The sequence below is a fragment of the Phocoena sinus genome, chromosome 3 (genome assembly GCF_008692025.1).
Source record: "Phocoena sinus isolate mPhoSin1 chromosome 3, mPhoSin1.pri, whole genome shotgun sequence".
Taxonomy (NCBI): Eukaryota; Metazoa; Chordata; class Mammalia; order Artiodactyla; family Phocoenidae; genus Phocoena; species Phocoena sinus.
The window spans coordinates 139756214-139778883 of record NC_045765.1 but is presented as its reverse complement, the minus strand read 5'-3'; the positions used below and the strand labels follow the sequence as shown (position 1 = coordinate 139778883).

At 39.7% G+C, this 22670-nt stretch overlaps 1 protein-coding gene across 1 annotated transcript; it reads left to right on the top strand.

Moving 5' to 3' along the window:
• The first annotated feature begins 13735 nt into the window (after positions 1-13735).
• LOC116751110 (nuclear pore complex protein Nup58-like) lies at positions 13736-14176 on the top strand. Its single transcript, XM_032626567.1, has one exon. It carries the CDS (start codon positions 13736-13738, stop codon positions 14174-14176), a length of 441 nt encoding a protein of 146 aa, XP_032482458.1.
• Positions 14177-22670: the final 8494 nt, after the last annotated feature.

The following is a 22670-nucleotide window of genomic DNA, read 5'->3' as shown; positions in this document are numbered from 1 at the left end:
GGTCGGTAACCAGATTTTATTATGTCCATACTTCTTTAGTATCACAGAATTAATTAAACAGTTTGGTCACTAAGAGAGCTAGACCCATTTCTGTTCATACCTGTGAAAGTAACCTTATTTGGAAATTAGATTCTTTGTAGATGAAATCAAGTTAAGATGAGGTTGTCTTAAATCAATATGACTGGTGTCTTTATAATAAATGGGTAGAAGATACAGACACAGAGGGAAGCCTTGTGAACATGGAGGCAGAGATCAAAGTGATGCTTCACCAGCTGTGCAGCTGGAGACTTGCAAGGGTAAGAAGGAAGCAGGGAAGAGTGAAGAAAGACCTGGATGGGGTAGAGAGGTTTGGGTTGGAAATGTTAGAGATAAAGTGAAGAACTTTATTAGGCTGAGGCATAGAGAAGTGGAAACTATAGAAACAGAGGTGGTCAGTTAGGAGAGAACTAGACCATACTAGAAAGGTATGCAGTGATGTAGAGGAAATGACATATTTTGGGAGGGTGCAGGTGTGGGAGGTCTAGGATTGCTCTTGTCTCTTGCCCTGAGGGACTATATTAGAGTATAGTTTTGTATCCTGACTCTGGGAACTTGGTGCTTCCTTGACAGCCTGTGTCCGGTATTCTAACCAGGTGATGGGCAGGATTGTGACGTGAAAGCAAGAACAAAAGGGAGAGAGTGAAGGAGGGAGAGAGAGACAAGGGATAGATACAAAGAAATGACAAGGAGGAAAAAAGATGACTGGGGTTTGATAGAGTTTCAAATAATCTCAAATGCCAAGAAAAAAGCATTTCCTAGCCTTAGGGTTGCCAACTCTTACAGGTTTGCCTGGAAATAAACCCATGCATATATAGTCAATTAATTTTCAACAAAGGAGCCAAGAATAAACAATGGGGAAAGAATAGTCTCTTCAATAAATGGTGCTGGGAAAACTGGACAGCCGCATGCCAAAGAATGAAATCGAATTCCTACCTTATACCAAACATGCAAATTAAAGCAAAATGGATTTAAGACTTGAACATAAGACCTGAAACTGTAAAACTCCTAGAACAAGACATAGGAAGAAGCTCTTTGGCATTGGTCTTGGCAATGAATTTTTTTGAATTTGATACCCAAAGCAGAGGCAACAAAAGCAAAAATAAACAAATGGGACTACATCAAAACAAAAGGCTTCTTCTCAGACAAGGAAACCACCAACAAAATGAAAGGACAACATATGGAATGGGGAAAAATATTTGCCAACCTTACATCCAGTAAGGAGTTAATTTCCAAAATATGTCTGAGACTTTTCTGGTTTTAGAACTGAAAGTTCTATTTTCCTGGAAATCCTTTAGTCCCGGGCAGATCAGAATGATTGGTCACCCTACCAGCTGCACTCTTCTTGGGAGCAGGGAGGATAGGGAAAGGCACAGAATACTTTGAGTGGAAGAAACATTTTGTGTGTAGGTGTGAAAGTAACAGATGTGACAGTCTGCACGCACTTCATCCTTGTCGTCATCATCAGTTGGAGACATTTTAATTAAAAACCCTCTGGATGCTGGGTCCTACCTAGAATGAGGAAACAGTCTGAAGCTTCGATTTCATTTTCCTTTACTGGAGGATCTAGAACTCTGCACACCTGAATGAGAAGAAAAAACTCAGGTGTTAGATGTTAAGAAGAGAAACCTGTTGAAAATGAAACAATCAGATCTGACAACATGGTCTTCTTACCTGGTGGAGTAAATTGATAAAGATGGTCTTCCTCAAGGCCTTTGGAAGGCTAACGTCATAAAGGACTGCCGCGGTCAATATCTGTCTTAGACTCTGGAATGGAAGCTCTCTAAGGTTAGCTGGAGGCTTCCTATGGAGCAACAGCACAGGATGTGGAAAGCAAATCATTACTCATTACCTTTTGTGAGGAGAACAAACCCATAACCTTTCTGTGGTTACCAGTTGTCTTTAGTGAGTCTGCTCCTCTACCTTGTTTAGTTCCCCAGCAGCTTGAACAGAAATTCCTTTCTGGAGTTTCCACCATCCAGCTATGCCACCGACCGCTTCTCTACCTCATATTTCCCAAGAGGTATTTAAGTTCGGCTGCCCAAACACGTGTTTGAGTTCCTTGACACCCCTCTTGAAAATTAACATCCTCCAGGATGATTGCTGGTCAGCTATCAGAATCGGTTTCTTTAGGGTGTGGCTCTCACCTGAGTGATGTGGAAATCAATCTCTTTGTCTTTATACTGCTTCAGGAGCCAAGGGACCTGGCCCAGGGCATATTCACAGAGGTCTTCCCGATGCAGCAGCAGGCTCACTGTGGGGCCGTGAGCCTTAATGATGGCCGAAATCTGCAGAGGCAGCAAACAAATACTGTTTCTCACACTTCGTTATGCTTTTTGTACATTTCTCAGTATACCAGAAGCTTTAGATACCCCCCAAAAACCTTTCCTCACTGCTTTCAACCGAGCAAGCTTCCTTCAAACAATGTTTAGGTTAAGATCATTGTATGAAGGAGAGTTATATTTGTATCTACATCTATATCTATATTGATGCTCATTTCAATATTTGTCCCGCTCTTCTATTTCTTTAACCTCTCTCTAATGGTCACTTTCTTTTACTATATTAACAAATTTAAAATTTCCCTTATATTAAAAAAAAATTCTTTGATTCCATATCATTTTAGCCCCACTGTTATCCTCATCCAATTCTGTTTCTCTTTCCTTTCTCGCAGAGCAAAGCTTTTGGAAGGAGTGGTCTACCGTTTTTACCTCCACTCCCCACCTCCCCTTTATTTCTCAATCCACTGTCATCTGGCTTCCACATGACATGAAAAATGAACCAGTACAAAATATAAATGCAATATATTGATGATAAAAATGTAGAAATCATGGGCTTCCCTGGTAGCACAGTGGTTAAGAATCCGCCTGCCAATGCAGGGAACACGGGTTTGATCCCTGGACGGGGAAGATCCCACATGCTGTGGAGCAACTAAGCCTGTGCGCCACAACTACTGAGCCTGCGCTCTAGAGCCCATGTGCCACAACTACTGAAGCCTGCGTGACTAGAGCCCGTGCTCTGCAACAAGAGAAGCCACCGCAATGAGAAGCCCGCGCACCGCAACAAGAGAAGCCCCCACTCGTCGCAACTAGAGAAAGCCCGTGCGCAGCAGTGAAGACCCAACGCAGCCGAAAATAAATAAATAAATAAATTTATTTAAAAACATGTAGAAATCACAAAAATTAGGAGGAAGCAGAAAACACAGTACCCACAGTACTCATAGATAAGCACTGTCTGGTGTATATTTAATAAGTTATTTCTTTATTTGACCTGTTCTTTCCTATCTTTTTCTTATGTATTTTAATTTCTTAAAAATTGACACCATTCTTTATAGTTCTATATTCTACTTTTTCTACCTAATAAATGCTTTTTTTCCTATTAGCTAAATTTTGCTATACAGCAAACCACGTCAAAACTTAGTGGCTAATAACAATAACCATTTATTTCACTCAACACTGTGTCAGCTGGAAGGTTCTTCTACCACATTTCCATGCAGTAGACATGTTTCAAGATTTTTCTTTCTTGAGCACCATAGCAATGTCCTCTGTAGATCTGTCTCTACTTCTTGAAAATCTCTCCTTTCTTAGTTTCTAAGATCTCGTTCTTCTTGCTTAAGCCCTTCCGAGGTTTCTTTTCTTTTGGTTTTTTAAAGATTTTTTTGATGTGGACCATTTTTAAAGTCTTTATGGAACTTGTTACAATATTACTTCTGTTTTATGTTTTGGTTTTTTGGCCGCGAGGCATGTGGGATCTTAGCTCCCCAACCAGGGATCGAACTCGCACCCCCTGCATTGGAAAGTGAAGTCTTAATCACTGGACCACCAGGGAAGTCCCCCAAGGTTTCTTATTTCTTAAAAAAAGTACTGTGTAGCATTCTTTATTATGTGGCCAAGACCACCTTCTGGGTTTCTTTTATTCCTGCCTCTTTATATCCCCTTTCCTCTCCCCACTTCCCCTTCTCCCACTGGACTCACTCAAGTATCACGTTATCCCATCCCTAACCTATACTTCAGTGGGTTTTATCCCCTCTTTAGGGACTGCATGTCTCCTGTAGTGATGACTTCTTGGGTTGCAAGCTCAGTTCCAATGTCATGGCCTTTCCAGAGCTCACCAGGGCTTACGTGCTTCTCTCCCTGTGCTCCCTTATTACTTTGTGCACCTTCTTGTTACTTGCCTAACTTCCTGTGGGAGGCTAGGAAAGTAGTCAGCAAATTTGCATTGAATTTTGTTTTTCAAGTGGCTTGAAGAAAAGACTTCCTCAGAATATTTTAAAAATTTCGTGTTTGCTAATGATTTAACTATCCCAGCATGTTAAAAAATGACTGCTTTAAAAGTTCAAAATATAGAAAAGAAACTGAACTAGAGAAGGTAACTAAGTGTTAAATCTTTTATAATATAGCAATAAAGAGATTGAAATAGAATATAATTTCGCCTACTTTAAAAAATCATAGCGGGGGCTTCCCTGATGGCGCCATGGTTGAGAGTCCGCCTGCCGATGCAGGGGACATGGGTTCGTGCCCTGGTCCAGGAGGATCCCACATGCTGCGGAGCAGCTGGGCCCGTGAGCCATGGCCACTGAGCCTGCACGTTCGGAGCCTATACTCCGCAACGGGAGAGGCCACAACGGTGAGAGGCCTGCGTACCGCAAAAAAAAATCATAGCAATTAAGCAAGATAATGATGGGATTATATATGTGAATGCACTTTGTAATCTATTCTTTATAAGTCATTACAGTATTTTGAAGCAGACACGCTCCTTCTTTAGATATCATTTTAATTCATTGCGATATTCACAGACACAGGAAATTTCTCTGGACTGGTGCTTTTCCTGATCAGGGACAGCCCAAATATGGGTTATGATATAGCTAAAATTCCATATATTTTGCTCATTTTAGTTAGTTATTGTTCTCTGCACACTTTGGCATGTCCATTCCATGAGAGTGGGGATTTGGGTCTGTTTAATCTCTGCTGTATCCCCAGTATGGGAATGATGTCTGGCATGTTATGGGGACTCAATAAATATTAGTTGAAATAATGAGTAAATAGTGATTTGAAACAGGAAAAACAAAAGATTTTATAAACCTGATAAGGTACAACCCACAGATTTCCAAGAGAACTAAGATGAATTATCATGTCAAAAAGAGAAGAGGAAGTTCAACCATTATGCCAGGAGAGCTAGCTGGAGGCATGCTGAACCCCACTCACTTGTGTGGGCAAGGTCGTGGCAGCCCACTTGTCCATGATATACCGGAACAGCCTGAAGATTTTGTCAGAGAGGCGATTGGCATCCAATCTGGGGTAGGGGAAGTCTCTCCAGTGGTTGACGTACTTGTAAATGGCTCTGCTGAACTTCTCAAGGGCTGCATTTAAAAAACAACCACAGACTGAGAAAAATATCAAGGTAGGTAGGACCATAATGTAATTTGAGAAAAATGTACTGATGGTTAGCAAATGTGTAATAGTTTCCATAAAATCTTTTGACTGCACCAAGTAAATATATAAAAAGTGTTCAAGCCACTTTAGTGAACTGTAAATAAAACCATAATGAAATACTACAACATACTGTCTGGAATTGCTAAAATTTCAGATAGTCAATGTCAAGTGTTGACAGGACTAAGGGGCAGCTGATATCTTTACATTGTGCTGGTGAGAGTGTGAATTGATTACAAACACTTTAGAAAACTGTTTGGCATTATCAACCAAAGTTGAATATGCTTTGTCTATGACCCAGAAATTCCACTCCAAGGTATATATATGGGCACTAGATATGCATACATATGGGCACTAAAAGTCTTGTACAAGAATGTTCCTATTCAATTATTTTTGTAATAGCCTCAAACAAAAGAAAATGATCCAAATATTTGCCAACAGGTAGAATGGAAAAATTGTAGCATAGACATGTAATAGTATACAGAAATGAAAATGGACTGCAGGTACACAAAACATGTATGAATCTCACAAATAGGCAAAGCTAATCTACGGTGTTAGAATTCAGGATTGTGGTTACCCTTGGAAAGGATGGAGAGGTGATGACTGGGAGAAAAGATGGGGGCTTCTAGGGAGTTAGTAATATCCAAATTTTTTCCTGAGTTGTGGCCAAATGGATGAGCTACTTCGTGACAATTCATCAACCTGTATATTTTTGATTTTTATGTTTTTCTCCATGTATGTTTTACTTTAATAAAATTAAAAAATCTTGGGCCTGCAAAATATCATATATATCACATATATATTTGCATCAAATGCATTAAATAATATTTTTTCCTTCAGCCCCTCATGTTATCCCTTTCATTAGATAGTATAAAAAACTGTAGTTTACTCTCTCAAGGATACCTCATCTACAAATAACTCTATGGAAAATATCCCAAGTATCTTAGCTTTAGAGCTGGTCAGTTTTGGTTTATTCCTATCCCCTCCAAACTCTCTCTGATAATCTCATGTTACATTTTGTCAAATCCATTTTGCGTGCGTGCGCGCGCGCTTGTGTGTGTGTGTGTGTGTGTGTGTGTGTGTGTGTGTATGTGTGTGTGTCTTGCACTGCCCTATAATGAGAAGGGATGGTGCCTGGTTCGTTGATGATACCTGAAACAACAAGCACAATGTCTGTTTATTTGCTGATTCATTGAACACACAGCTAGATGGATGGCTATTAAATTTTATACCTTTTCTTTACTGGCAGTCAGGCAAAGTTGCTTTAAGACTAAAGCACACTTAGATAAATTTATAACATACAAATGAGAATTCCCTTATTCATTGCCACGATGATTTCTGATTTTATTTTCTTTTACCTTCTTGGTTATTAATATTGGAGGTAGAAATGCACTTAGTGGCACCAACATTTTTTTGCTGGGACACAGTGTTAGCTGTGATAGTAAGTAGGGAAAGTAAAAAATATTGAAAAGTGGGCTAATCTAGTATAGTAGTTTGAGTCCTTGAGTCTGACTGTACGTGTCTCTGCCACATACCAGCTGTGTGATTGCAGGCAAGCTGTTTCACCTTTCTAAGCCTCAATTTCTCATCTGTAAAATGAACAGAAAATGTTAGCCACCTAATGGGGTCGCTATGAGGGTTAAATGAAATAATAATCTTAAAATACCCAAGTCAGTGCCTAGGCACATGGTAAATTCTCAATATTTATCAGATACAAATATTACCTTTATTGAGGACAGACAAGAGGAAATGGGTAAAATAGAATAGAAAAGACTTGGTTGATAGATAAAGAAGATATTCCTAACAGTATAGGCTTTAGAACATTATAAAAGAGTAGTGCTGGGGATGTCAGAGGTGGAAGGGGTCTTAGCAGTCACTTCATTTGTTGTTTTTAGAGGTGAAATTGAGGTTGAGAGAAGGGCAGACACCTGATGTCTCAGTAACTGATCAGAGAAAAGAGTCCTGGTCTTCAGACTCATCCAAGAAGTCTCTCACTGTGCTGAAAACGCTTTTTCCAGGAACTCAAGGGCGTGTTTTTCTCTGTAGATTGTTGATTACCGTAGATGTATTTCAGTTTTGGGGTAGAGGGATTTGTGACCATAGCTTGTTTACCCATTTTCCTTGATTGTATAATTGCTTGTATTTTGATTAGATTGTTTACTTATCACTTTCACAATATTGCATTACAAAGAGATGCCAAAATTTAGCCTATGGCTAAGAGCTCATAAGCTCTCATCATCATTGTTGAAAAGTGTGATCCAGTTGAAGAAGGAGGCTAGTATAAATGGACCTGGTGTAAGACAGTGGGAAGAATATGGACTGGGTGGTCATCTAGACCAGGATGCCACCTCTCCATCTTACTGTCACCACCCTGATAAAATTGCTTAATCTCCATGACCCTCAGTTTCTCATCTGTAAAATGGGCTAATAGTACTTTGCAGAACTGCTGTGAGGATTGACAGAGATAACTCCTGAAGAAGACCTTCCATGTGGTAGGCACTCAGTAACTGGTAGCTACTGTTACTAGAAAGGACTGCTAAGACCCCTTCCACCTCTGACATCCCCAGCACCATTCATAGTCTGGTCCATTCATAGTCTGGTCTTAACAAAGAGGAAACCACAGGGATACTCACTGATACAGAAAGCTCCCTTCATCCTTTCCTCCTCGGCTAGCCTGAGCATGGTTTGCATGGTGAGCAGGGTCATCATCATGAAGGGAATGCTCTGGGACACTGCAGTGAGGAACCGATAAGCATTTCAAGGCTTCGTAGGGGAGGCAGATGAGGTGCAGCGGGAAGTTGTTCTCTATCCCTCCCCTACTGTAATGCCAGGCTGTAGTTAGAGAATCAATCTGTAGTTAGAGTACCTTAAAATAAGGTACTGGCTATATGGCCATCTGTACCTGTTGCTTAGTAGCAATTACTTACTTGAATAATTATTTTATTTATGTTCATCCCTCCCACCAGAACTTGCCTGTATCCCCAGTGCCTAGCACAGGTGATAGGTGCTCAATAAATATCTGTTAAATAAAGTGGTTTAGAAAAGAACATCCTAGGAAACCTTACTTCATGTAGGAGTTGAGTGGTTTGCAGAATACGGCTTGTGGAAAATGTGCTTCTGCAAACACAAAGCCAGACGAAAGGGAAAATGAGGGTGGGAGAGAGTCCAGACAAATTCAGAGCAGTGTGGACCCGTGACTGGCCAACAGGCTCATCTATGCTCATAAACAACAGCCCAAATGCTGCTATCAATATTCTTTAGTATAAAAGAAGGGAGAGATCCTCCCCTTCTGCTGTTTGCTCCCATTTGGGTTTACACAATTAGAATGATTGTTTCCCAGGGAAAATGTGGACGCTATTCCCTCCGTACCGTAGCTCGTTGCCAGTTCAGCCAGGGCAAGCACAACGAATTCATTTGGTAGCTCCAGGATCCTGAAGTTACTTTGTACTTCATACATCATACAGTTGAAATCATGTGCAGCGAGAGACACCAACACCTCCCCAGCTAGCATTCTGATTTCTCTAAGGATCTGAGGAAGAAAAGGAAAATAACAATAACAGCTAGGAAGAGCAGAACGAGTCAGCAGAGGGGAAATATTGATAGTTTACATAATATTTATAAGTTCCTTACCTTTTCAATAGAGGGAGAACAGGCTGTTACAAACCCAGCGTGTAAGACTCTAGGGTAGGTGTCAGTAGCTGGGAAAGCAGAGGTAATTCAAAAGCACCCCAAAGGCAGGTTTTAATAGGATTCTTGTAAACTTGGGGCAATACATGTTTTCTTGTTAATTAATCAGGTACCATGAACATAAGATTTACGTTTTATGTTGAAGTGATATGAATTATTGAAGGGAATGGAGAACGAAAAATGGGCTAGGATTTGGGCTAGAAAAACCCAAAGCTAGCTAGAGATTTGGGTTTTAGTACTGTCCTGATCTAATTATCCTTGATGTTGGAGATATTTAGAGGGACTTCTGCTTTTGGTAATAGTGAACAAGGTCAATTTGATCAACTTTCCTGCTCAGGAAAATAAAAAGTGCTGGGCAAGATATTAAAAAATATACTCATAGGAACATCAAAGAGATCACAATATAAGGTGGAATGAATTACTCAATTGAGAGCTGGACAAGACTGGAAATCCAGAGAGATAAGCCCTGCTTTTGAGGCTGCTTTGTAGCCAACCAATGGTGAGATCCTGGTTATCTCACCTCTTATCTTTTTGGCTAAGACCTCAAAGGGCTGCATTGATATGAAAGGTTAAATAGGCTCTCCATAGACTGTAGTACAACGTTGAGTCACAGAAATTGCCCGGAAAAATCTCAAGCCCTGAAATTAATCATAGATTGTGCCCTTGGCGGGTAAACAAGTAAAAATTCTTTCTGGAAGGAAATAACATTATTTTAAGACTCAAATTATTTCTACAAATAATTTTTCAGATACAATGTCTAGTAGATATAGACAAGTAGGCATGAGAAGAGATAAGAATTCATACGGGAGCCAAGAAACTTTGGTTCTAGTTATTTGTTCTGTCAATAGATAGCTGTATTACTTTGCAAACAATCTCTCTAAGCACCAACTTCCTCATCTACAAGTGGATGGAATATTACTCCTAAAGACTTTCTTAACTCTACCTCGGTTTCCTCATCTGTGTTGGGGTAAATAATATGTGCTGTAACTGTATCCAGGTTACCATGAAGAACTAATAAAAGTGACCTGTGGTCCTGGCAGTGATGTAGAAAAGTTTATGGGTGTCTGCATGGGTGCAGTTGGGTTAGGTAAAGATCTGTTGCTGGTCCTGACACTGACTCATCATCAAGGATCAAACTTACATTGTCGTCTCTCATGTCCTTAGAAGCGTAATAAATCAGCCTTTGGACAATTGCATCATCCAAGATGTCAGTATTCTGAATAACGGAAGTGAGATGACCATAAATGTCTTCCTGTGAACATACAAGGTTACACACAGAAATTTGAGTTGCAAAACTAAAGGAGTCAGATAAAATCCAAATGAATAACACCGTTAAACTAAGCAACATATCTCTACTACACAATGGATTTTATATATCCTAAGTGGGACTTCCTTAACATAATATTTAACTTTAGGAATCAAAGGCTTACAGGTAAAGCAAAGTTCATTCTAAAACCTATTTTAATTTGACTACATTTCTATGGCAAAATCTAACTGAAGGTAGGGGTGGGCTACCCAACATACTAAAGTCTCTTGAAATTCACTGTTGTAGGGCACTCAGGGCAATGGAAAACCCAATTGTTGCTCTTACTACCAAAGAGTGACTATGGCATTAAGGAATGCAATGCGATTCCCAAAGAGGCTGCTAAGTTATGAAACTTGTTCCTAAAGGGGATTTATAGGCCCTTCCTTCGTTCATGCCTTTGTGGAGAAGAAGTTGTAAATCCTTTTCCACAGAGCTGCAGCCTCTGGCAATTATATGGCTTGGCAGATGCTGGTGTGTGAGGGCTCTTCTCAGTCTCTCAGGTGGCCACATGGCGTTTGGAAGATGAGAGACTGGTGTTCTGAAATCTCCAAGAGCCTCAGGCATGCTACCTTGAGGTACTAGTCCTATGTTTAACGTGTGAAATAACTCACTTTGCATAAGGGATTCTAATACGGAGTCAGGGTTGAGAACCACTGGATTAAGGGATAAAGGTGTAGGCACTGCCCTTCACAGGGAAGCTATGTTGAATAATGATTAGGAGCATTATTTTGGAGTCAGACAGGCTTGTGTTTGGATTTAATCCTGCTGTTCTTAGGCATGTAACTTCTCTGGGCCTCACTTTTCTTAGTTGTCAAATGGAAATAACAATACCTACATCATAAGGTTGTGAGGAGTGAACATAATACAGCGCACTCTTGTTTAGGAAGCATCTAGCTCTCTCCAGCCTTAGGTAAGTGTTCAATGAACAGTAACTGTTGTTATTTTACAAAAGGTTTTTGAAGCCGGAAAAGCCTTCAAATTCAGAGAAATAAATCTCTAATTGTGAAACAGCATTACAGATGAGTAGGGGGAGATATTTGGGGATTTTCATAGGAGCCTTCAAATTCCTTACAGGACATTTGGTCCTGTCCAAAACGTTCATAAGACATTTGGTCCACACCAAAAAGTCCTTGACATGTTTTGGACAGGACCAAATGTCTGCTAACCCTTTGGAAATTTGCAATTTCACACCACATGGCAAGTTGGTAGAAGAGATATTTCTCGATGTAGTGATTTTCCACAAGCCTCCACAGGAGGAGGCTCTAATCCACATGGTTGTAAGTCTGACATCTCCCTTTTTCCACATCTATCTGTGTAAGGTTACGTAAGGGGGCATTCCTTTGCTAGCTTCTACAGTTGGATACTCTGAATCCTCAAATGCCAAATATCATTGTTTAAACATTACAATGACTTCCATTAAAACTGCATTTTCTGAAAAACTGAATGCCACTTAAGTGGGAGAGAAAAGGCGAAGTTGAAGCAAAGAACGATGTAGATGAAATGTTGCATTAACTGGATTAGAAAAAGTGAATGGGGAAGAGACTTTTCTCTATTTTCCTTAACTTGCTAATATTATCTTCCTTGTTCAGCATGCTGAGAGTGAGGTTAATCTCTCCAAAAATCTCTAAAATGGGCAGGAAAAGAAGAATTAAGAACATGCTGAAATGCCCTCCTGTGAATTACTATGCTATGGTTACCTCTCTCTCCTTCTCATTCTCTCCTTCTCTCTCTCTCCTCTCTTCTTTCCTTCTCTCTCCTTCTTTCCTCTCTCCCCTTCTCCCTTTCTCCTACTCTTCTCTTCCTCTTGACTGCCACCTCTTTGATGGCAGGAACTGTTCTTATTCATATTTCTTATAATTGACATACTTGAAAATAGAAGATGCTTAGTATGTTTCAAAACCTGAATTAAATGTGGAGGGGAAGATAAAAGATGCTAGATCCCTGTTTATCTCTCCAGTCATGTAGGCATCACCCTATATCTTCTTGAGACAGGCTCAGCTCTCAGATTCCATGAACTGAATTCCTTACACCTGACTTGAGTAGGGGAGGGCAAGAGTGTAATAGAGCTTGTTATTTTCCACCTCCTTCCTCATTGCCCCCACCCCCCAACTTATTTACTCACATCCTCTTTCTCTCTGACTTCCCTTCTGGCCCTCTCAGGTCCCTCTTCTGGTATCATGCTCATGCAACCTTGTTCTTTTCTGATAATGATCTAAATATTTTTGACTTGTACCTTCCAGGAATTATTTGAATAAAGCTTGTTGGAAATTGAGCAATTTCACACCACATGGCAAGTTGGTAGAAGAGATATTTCTCGATGTAGTGATTTTCCACAAGCCTCCAAATCAAACAACATAACCCTTTAGAACAGTCATTTTTGGCAAAGCAGAATATTTCCAAAGGACTCTGCCAGTATTGAAGATTAAATAAGAAACTGCCTTTCTTTGTGTTGTAGCCCCACTTTCTCCTCGAGTAGACTATACATTTTTAAAGAAGGTAGGACACAGTCATCATTGGTCCTTTACAATCCATGTGATTTTATTATTTTGGAATAAAGGGAGAGTAGAGAGAAACAATCTTACTGTAGCATAGCTTTTCATAAAACCTTTTAAGGTGTACAGATCTCCCTCAATGATGTACACCATTCCTCACCTCACATATGCATATCGTCACACAGACACAAAACACCTAATTCCTCAGGATCCGTCGATGCTCACCTACAGATTCCTCTGTGTCCTTGGCCATGTCTTGGCTGTTTCAGGCTAAGAGACAGCACCTAAGTATCAGAAATAATAAGGCTAACAAATCGAAGAAGCAGGTTGGCAAGTTTCTCACATAAGGTTCACATAAGGGTCTTTAAATGAAAGTCCCTCCGCCACTTGATTGGCACAGTGATCTGGAAGCTTCCAGTGATGGGCTGCTGCTGAGAAGATGATGCTGTATTCTACCACTAGGACATTTTCTTGCTTCTGAGCTCCTGCTGACGAACAAAATGGCTTCATCTCACTGAATAGTGTCCCTTTGGTGGAGACCAGAGTATCTGAGAAGGAAGAAATTAGAGACTGAAACTCAAACAATTTTGGTAGACCGAAGGAGTTCTTCTCCCTAAGCCTGGGTCCGTTGATCACACACAGATTTGGGAATGGCTTTCAGTGGTCACTTTACTGGGCTGGTGTTGGTCAAGCCTTTATGGTGATCTTGTTGATTGTTCTACTTGGTGAAAGTCAGTCCGCAAACTGGGTATGCTCAGTGGACCGGAATGCCCGGCAGGGGCAGTTGAATGGAACCTCCACCTGACAGCAGCAAAGCAAGACCTTCTCAGCCTCCCCCGCCTTCTCAGCCTCCCCCGCCTTCTCAGCCCCCCCCCGCCTTCTCAGCCTCCCCCGCCTTCTCAGCCCCCCTCGCCTTCTCAGCACCCCCCGCCTTCTCAGCCTCCCCCGCCTTCTCAGCCTCCCCCGCCTTCTCAGCCCCCCTCGCCTTCTCAGCCTCCCCCGCCTTCTCAGCCTCCCCCGCCTTCTCAGCCTCCCCCGCCTTCTCAGCCCCCCTCGCCTTCTCAGCCTCCCCTGCCTTCTCAGCCTCCCCCGCCTGCTCAGCCCCCCTCGCCTTCTCAGCCTCCCCCGCCTTCTCAGCCTCCCTCGCCTTCTCAGCCTCCCTCGCTTTCTCAGCCTCCCTCACTTTCTCAGCCTCCCTCACTATGTCCCCTATCACTGATTTGCTCTAGATGCTGCCCTCACTCCAGGCTCAGGCTTTTTTCTCTGACTCCATTCTCTCTTCTTGTTTTCAAATCATTCTTTATCTAGACCTCTTGGCTATAATGCTTTCAACTTTACTAGTACTTCAATCTGTTCTCAACTCCCCACCCCACCCCAATCCTAAATCTATATACAATTTCCAATGTATGTCCAGATTGTATGTTAAGGTGGCAGATGTCAGAGAGAGTAGGAACTGGGTACCAGCAATCTATAGGTCTGGGTGTGAAAGGTGCCAAGGAGAGGGGCTCATGACTGTTCTTAGCTGCTGCTGCTTCTCCAGCTGTCATCTTCCCTTCATTAAGGATATTTGCGATTCAAAGGTTAACTGCTTCCAACTAAACCTTTGGACTCATCTTCCTTTTCATAGATACTTTGCTCTGGATCTATTACAGAGGTCTTCAGTAGGCTGGTGGTTAAAAACATTTTCAGCTTCCCAAGTCAGCATCACTGTTTCTCAGAGTGTGACCCACAAGTGTCTTGTAACAGTTGTCCTTATTTAATCTGGTGTCCGTATTTAAAATATCCATTCCCAGGGATACCTCACCTGGTAAATTACAGCGGGGTTTGGAATTTGTATTTTTAATGAGTACCCCTAGTGATCCTTAGGTTCACTAAAGTCTGAGAGGCACTGGCCAAGATCCTTGTGCAATCACCCACTAGTGGATAATTGAAAATTTAACACTTACTTGAAGGGTGTTCATTGTGTTTGGGCAAGAACAGCAGCTGCTCATCTCCAGAACCGTGACTCACTCACCCACTGGAGAATAGACCACGAATTAGTGGGTCAGAGAGGTAACAAGGTGATGAGAGGCAACCCTAATCTCTTAATGTCTTATAGGGAAATAAAAATGTTGGAAATGATGTACCCTTAGAATCTTAAACAATGTACAGTAGAATCAATACTAAGAAAGCCAGCCATGTAGGTGATTGTTATAATCAATTTCTTACTCTTTTCGTGAATTGTGACAAACGATTTTTTCGAGTGTCTGTACATAAAGATTTTCTCAATTTCATAGAGATTTGGGAAGCTAGGAGTTGATTGATTTATACTGACTTTGTAATTTCTTCATCAGGGCAATCAAAACATCTTTTTTGCTAAATATTCTTTCAGATAAAGCAATTTACCCATCAACCTCTATTTTCATAAGGTAATATTGCAGATAGATTTTTTAAAAGTCATTTTCCCATTATTTCCTACTCTTTATGCTAAGCTAGCACAATATGGGTTTGATTTCTCTGAAGCCCTAGAAGCGTGCTAAACCCTAATTCTCAAAGCTAACAGGATGGCAGGTGCTAACTAATGAAGTATTGTTTCTAGATATATGATTGCAGGGGAGTTGATATTCAACTTGCTAAAGAACTGAGGTGTCTCCCTGGGTATAGTGTAACCACTTGCTTTCAGTGTGACTTGTCAAACGATACTACCCAACCCTAGGAGTACTATGTTCCCAAATGCAGTGTTACCGGAAAAGAACATTAATAAGGCAGTAAAGGAAAAATATAAAGCTATGGGGGAATAGATATATGAAAATATTATCAAAATATAGAAATTTAAATTTTGTGAAAATAAAATTAAAAATTTTTGCGGTTTTAATGGTTTCATCATAGAGTACAATTCACTTAAACCTTAACATGAATCTTTTTATTCTTTAGAAGAAGTGCTGGATTTTATAAAAGATATTAAAAATGAAATTAGGCTCTGATTTTTTGGGTTTGTTTCATGATATAAGCCTACTTCCTCGTACTCTAGCACATAAACAGGCAGTAAATATGAGATGGCAGTTTCATACAGAAGTAGATTAAATATGTCTCTGTTGTAAGTGGGCGCCCATTTTCCTCTTTTTATTTTCCCTTCCTCTTTCCTTCCTCCCTCCTCCCTCTCCTCTCTCTCCTGTCTTCTCTTTGCTTCTCTTCTCCTCTCTGGTCTCTCTTCCTCTCTTCCTGTTTCTCTTCCTCTTTCTTTGCTTTTTCTTCTTGTCGTAAACAATAACAACAAAAGAATGATGTCCAGTATAGGTAAGTGTGGTTCAATTCAACACACATTTACTGACTACTTGTTGGGCAAGAAGCCGCGTGATGGAGGTGCATGGATGTACCGTCATGAGAGGTCACGTCCTAACCTCAAGGAATTTGCAATCTATGGGGAGAAGCCAGTCCACTGACACAACTAACTGAGAAATGATCCAGAGTAGTGATAATTATGCTAAGGCATAAACAAAGCGCATAACGAATTGTGAATTCTGTCCACAGAACACAAGGGTAGTGCTTGAGATGGTCTTTGAAAGTAGAGATGAGGCCTCTGGACAACATACAGAGAAACTCATCTTCTTTCTCTAAGTAGAAGACAGCAGACCCTCTAATTAACCTATTTCTTCATCAGTATGAATAGTGAACATAAATAATAACATTTTCTTGATTTTTCTATTTATTTACCAAAATTTAGACTGCTATTCAAAGCAAATGTACAGTGTTCAGCCATGATACTATGATAAAATATATATTCAAAATACTTTTTTTTTCTTCAGAGCAGAATTCATATAGGAAACAAAAATAAAATGAAGAAACAGTATGAGATTTGGAGTTCAGAAACTTGGATTGTGTATAAATTCTGCTACGAACTAGTTGTATTACTCTGGGAAAAATCAGTCTCTCTGGACGGAGTTTGAATTTTCAGTGGCAAAGATGAAACAATCAGGTTAGTTAACATAAAAATCATTCCCTGCATGAAGCAACTTTGTTTTCACTTTCTCAGTGATACCAAAACCAGGTATACTGTTGTTTTTAATCCCTAAACAACAAACTTATAAATGAATTGTATGGACTGTGCCCTTCTGTGGATAGGGAATTTCTGATACTCTTCCCCACATAAACCCAGCACGGAGACTTCCTTCTTCCTTGCACTGATAGCAGCAGCCAGTGATGTAGGGAGAGGAAGTTGGAGGAGCATCTAGGGATTGAATACAAGGCAGCCAGCACTGTGGACAGCAAAGGAAGACACATGAATGTACTTTCACAAAGCCTCATAAAATGACTTGAGCCTCAGTTAACGATTCTTGATTAACAATCCTCAAGAGACATGAGCTATGAATTGCTAATCTGAAACATGTATAAACAGCAGTTACTCTCCTGTATATTATTAAGCATGCTGCATTTTAAAATTGAGGCTATGGTTTTAAAGTCATCCCTCAGGAATTCAGAAGAAGCTTAAGAATTTAGTCTTGACAAGGGAACTTGCTGATGGATTTATAAAGTGGTTTCACTCTCAAGTGATAAATAATTCAAGCCTCTGCAGATGAGTAAGTAATTTTCTAGCAAATTGTTTCCCCAAAGCCTCTCATATTAGGCATTTCTAGCTTCATTACTAACAGGTGTCAGGGGAAGAACACAGCCTGACTTTGTAATTTGGAGTAGTGAGAGAAGCGACAGGAGACCTTTGTACCTCTGAACACCATGCCTGGTGGCCTGGCATCATGAGAGTTGGTTTTCTGCTTTCTGAAGCTTATTCAACCCTAGTCAGAGATTTTAGAAGGACTAGGTCTTAACTGTCTCAGTGACCTCTTGGACCCTCAGGTTGCATTAGTGAGAAATGAAACATCTTTTTGGCTGAGGAGTTCACCTTTAATGGTTTCTAGATAGTTCAAAGTAAGATTCTTTCATTACCACAGCATTTCAGAATGAATTACTTGGGTCCTTGTAACTGCATACAAATCTTAGAAGGAACAATCATCAGTATATTTTTAAGGAATAGAAAAATAGTTCTAGAAATACAATATTCTTTTCAGCTGTTTCATTCATTGTGCTCTTATATCTCCAACAAATATTTCTAAGTTTTGCTGTATTAATTTTTGTAATGATTAATTTTTACTTCAGAGAAAATAAATTACAAATACTATAAAAAAGAGACAATTCCATTGCCTATGGGTGATTATCTTATATTTAGAAAGAAAAATCTTTTGTTTTTGAAGAAACAATCACGTTTCTGTTGTTTTTTGTAATAAGTAATCTTATTATTTTTATAAGATTAAAAACACATTTCTGATTCATGATTTTGATGTTTTCAGTGGCTTCTAGGTATGCTGTAAAAATGTGGATATCTTTTTTTTATATCTTTATTGCAGTATAATTGCTTTACAATGTATTAGCTTCTGCTGTACAACAAAGTGAATCAGCTATACGTATACATATATCCCCATATCTCCTCCCTCCCACCCTCCCTATCCCACCCCTCTAGGTGGTCACAAAGCATTGAGCTAATCTCCCTGTGCTATGCAGCAGCTTCCCACTAGCCATCCATTTTACATTTGGTAGCGTATATATGTCAATGCTACTCTCTCAAAAATGTGGATATCTTCACATTAGACTAAGAAACTTAAAATTCTACAGTTGGACTTCCCTGGTGACGCAGTGGTTGAGTCCAGCTGCCGATGCAGGGGACGCGGGTTCGTGCCCCAGTGCGGGAGGATCCCACATGCCTCGGAGTGGCTAGGCCCGTGAGCCATGGCCGCTGAGCCTGTGCATCCGGAGCCTGTGCTCTGCAACGGGAGAGGCCACAACAGTGAGAGGCCCGCGTACCGCAAAAAAAAAAAAAAAAAAAAAAAAAAAAATTCTACAGTTCAATTATAATTTTTTAAAAACAACTTATTAAATAAAACTGTTCAAAACATTTTAATCAAGTGATAGCAAACTGTTAGGTAAAATTTCAAATAATAAAATTTCTGGTTACAAGTCACACTCAAATATGAGTAGGAATTTTTGCTGGAAAGATGGCAAATCACAAGACCATACTCTGGATCCAGGATTGAGAAACAAACATAACTTTCATGGCTGGTCCTTGTGTTGATGTATGTAATTCTTCCTCTGCTTGCACAGAGATGAACACACAGTTCAAGTAGAGGAAACTGGAGCCCATGACAGCATTTTGTGCTGACTAAAATAGAAAAGTAGATATATTCATTAATAAATATTGGAGATGTTTAGCAATAAAGTTACTTGATCTACCCAAGGTTCACTTTTATCTTCTATAAAATGGTTAAGTGAGAAGATTAAATGGGTAATGCAAGGGAAAGGCATGGCACCAAGTTTTCATTAAGTTATTGTTATTTTGTTTGTGTTGTTCTTGTTCTTGTTGAATTTATAACGTAAACAGAAAACAGACTAATCAGGCCACGTTATTCCAGCAGCATTATGCTTATTGAAGTTTTAAGAGTATGGTTTCTGATTTTAAGAAAATGTGTTTTTCCAGGACTCTTTATGAAATAATCATACTCATGATTTTGTCAAATAATATTTGACAAATAATATTCCTTAAATCCTCACTGCTTCCTGATAGGTTATTAATTCAACAAAAGCAAATACACAGATCATTTTACAACCTAAACTATGTGATTTCTAAGTCTGTTTCTCTTTATTGATTATTTTTATTTCTCTTATCGCTCATATTTTCTTGCTTCTTTGAATGTCTTTTTTTTCCCATTAGATGATGGGTATTATTAATTTCTTTCTTGTCAAGTGTTGAATATTTTTGAACTTTGTTCTGTGACACAGCTAAGTCACTTGGAAACAATTTGATCCTTTCTGAGCTTGCTTTTAAGTTTTATAAGGTGTGGGGACCAGGCAACCTTAATATAGGCCTAATTTGGCCCCATTACCGAGGTGATGCCTTTCTGAGTACTGAGTCCCATGAATTATGAAGTTTTCCACTTTGGCTGGGTTCTCTGTTCAAGATTCAATCCACCTCTAACAATACCTACCCAAGGATAGCATCAGATTCCACAGGTAAAGGGTTCAGTTCCAAAAGACTGCCCCACACCCCACTCCCCACTTTACATGCCAGTCACAAGCCCAGGTTATCACCTGTGCTTCTGACCTACCAACTACAGATTGGAGGTTCCCATGAACCCCTCCTCGGGTTCCGCTAATTTACTAGAGCAGCTCACGGAAACTTAGTGAAACATTTTATTACTGGATCACCAGTTTATTACAAAAAGCTATAACTCAGGAACAGCCATATGAAAGAGATGCATAGGGCAAGGTATGGGGAAAGGGCACAGAACTCCCATGCCCTCCCCAAGTGCATCATTCTGCCCACATCTCCCAGTGTTCACCCACCCGGAAACTTACTGAACTCTGTCCTCTTGGGTTTTTATGGAGGCTTTATTGCTTGCGCTTCATTGATTAAATTGTTGACCAATGGTGATTGAATTCAATCTCCAACCCCTCTCCCATCTGCAGAGGTCATGGACTGAAAGTTCCAGTCGTCTTAAGCTGGCTCCATTGGCAACTAGTCCCATCCTTTGGTGCGTTCCAAAAGTCACCTTATTAACATAACAAAAACTTCTTTATCACTCTTAATACTTAGGAAATTCCAAGGGTTTTAGAAGCCCTGAGCCAGGAACCTGGGTGGAAAACAGATATATACGACAAATATGTTTTGGTCATCTGAATGATAAAAATATATATTTTTATATGTAACAATATTGCATATGATTTTAAGGCCAACATAAATCAAAATCTGCTACTGCCTACTGTAACTTAACAACATGTGGGCTATATCAGGATAATTGTTTTTCCCAATTTACAAAACATTAGTGCAGTAGAAAAGACAATACTAAGGGAAAGAAGAGAAAATAAGCTTAAAGACAGCAACTGTAAACTGTACAATTTAAACTATAAACATTTGCTTTATAAAGATAAACTATACAATACAAGAAGGCATACTTTTAAAAGCATGTGTGTATGTCTACATGTTTGTGTCTGTGTCTGTATGTTTATACCTTATTTGCATTAAAAATTGGCAAAGTATCTCATTCACAAGTTAGAGTATTTAGACAGATTTGTAGCTCTGAAGTTGGAACTTAAATATTTCCCTTGCTTGTCAAGAAATGTCACTTATAAGATTTATTAAATGAGTACCATATGCACATCTAAATTTAGACAGTTTAAGCGACTGAACTAGAAATTCTCACAAGGGCCATTTTGCCTCAATTTGTGCTGACTACATTGTTGTTAGATTTAGCTTTCTCCACTGCAGGAGGATCATCAGGCTTCGCTGAGTATTTTGCTAATATCTGGGAATATCTCTCCTTCCTTTGGCATATGGTGGAATAGCATGTATGTATGAGAGGACCTTATAATTGGAAGGGATGTTAGGTGGTTTTACAGGCTCACCTATGTCTACTGCAGGACTCCTACTCTCCTCCTCACTCTTTCAGTTCTTATCAGGTGGCAACTTGGCCTCTGCTGGAAAATGTGCAGGGACAGGAACTTTACTGCTTCCACACAGCTAGACTATACCATTTTGACACAACTCCAAATCATTAGAAAGCCCATCTGATGAGTCCATTTCTTTGGTTTTGGAAAGCCTATGTTTGCTGCAGATCTGTCCTTTGTAGTAGGAAAATTCTGTTCTTGCTTCCATATGATAGTACATCAAATATTTGGAAAGGTTTCCAGAACCATTCTACACCTCACAGGTTTTCTGTTTTCTAGGAAATTCTCTAAATGTTCTCTTAAATAGTTCTTCCAATAACATGGTTTCCACCTTTCTTACCATCCTTCTCATTTTCTTCTGAATACTTTCTAGTGTTTAAAAGCCCCTCTTTACTGTCTGTAACTGATAACAATATTTCATATTGATGTGGACATTGAATTTCTCTTACTTCAGCATAAGATTTAAGGATTTTTTGTTTTGTTTTGTTTTTTGGTAGTTGTTAGCAGCTCCATTACATTGGGTTTCTACGCTGTAATTAACTCACAGAAGCTTTTTCACTTGAACTGCCAGCATACCAGATCTTCCCCAACTTACGTTTGTGCAAAGGAGTTTTAAAAGCCAATCCCCAAATGTATTACTTTGTTAAATATAGTCTTATTTATTTTGGTTTATCATTATAATTTACTTTGATCATTTTGTCTCCTAACTTACTGAATATACCTCCTAGTTTTTAGAAAAAAATTAAATTAAATATATCTACCTTAAATGAGGGCAAGGAATTCTACTTGCTTATTCATTTCTCTGTTTCTAGTTCCTAAAATGGTGCTAGGCATATAATAAATGCTCAATAAATATTTGTTGAATGAATAAATTAAAATAAACATATAAAAATATTTTAGAGCCTATAAATTGGGTATCTCCCCCACAGGAATATTTAGGAATTGATAACACTGGCCAGCCAGTAGGGAGAGAATATTAAGGGACCAGAGACATATTTATTGAGATGAAGGATAAATATTTTTAGAGAACTAAGAAAATAAGCTTACACTTACTCAGGTAGGTGAGCCGACTTCTGGATCCTGGGATTTCAGGTGGCATACAAATATAGCACAAATCATAGCTACATGTGATACGAGGAGAGACATACTTGTCAGCAGGAAGGAGAATTGAGTTTGTGAGGACCAGGGACTGTCCCAGAGAGGAGCACAGCAGGAGCCTGAAGGCCTCAACAACCCCAACCCAATGGACAAAAC

Bases quoted from the DNA above. Each gene is read 5' to 3' on its own strand.
- LOC116751110 (XM_032626567.1), top strand. From the start codon at position 13,736: ATGGAACCTCCACCTGACAGCAGCAAAGCAAGACCTTCTCAGCCTCCC.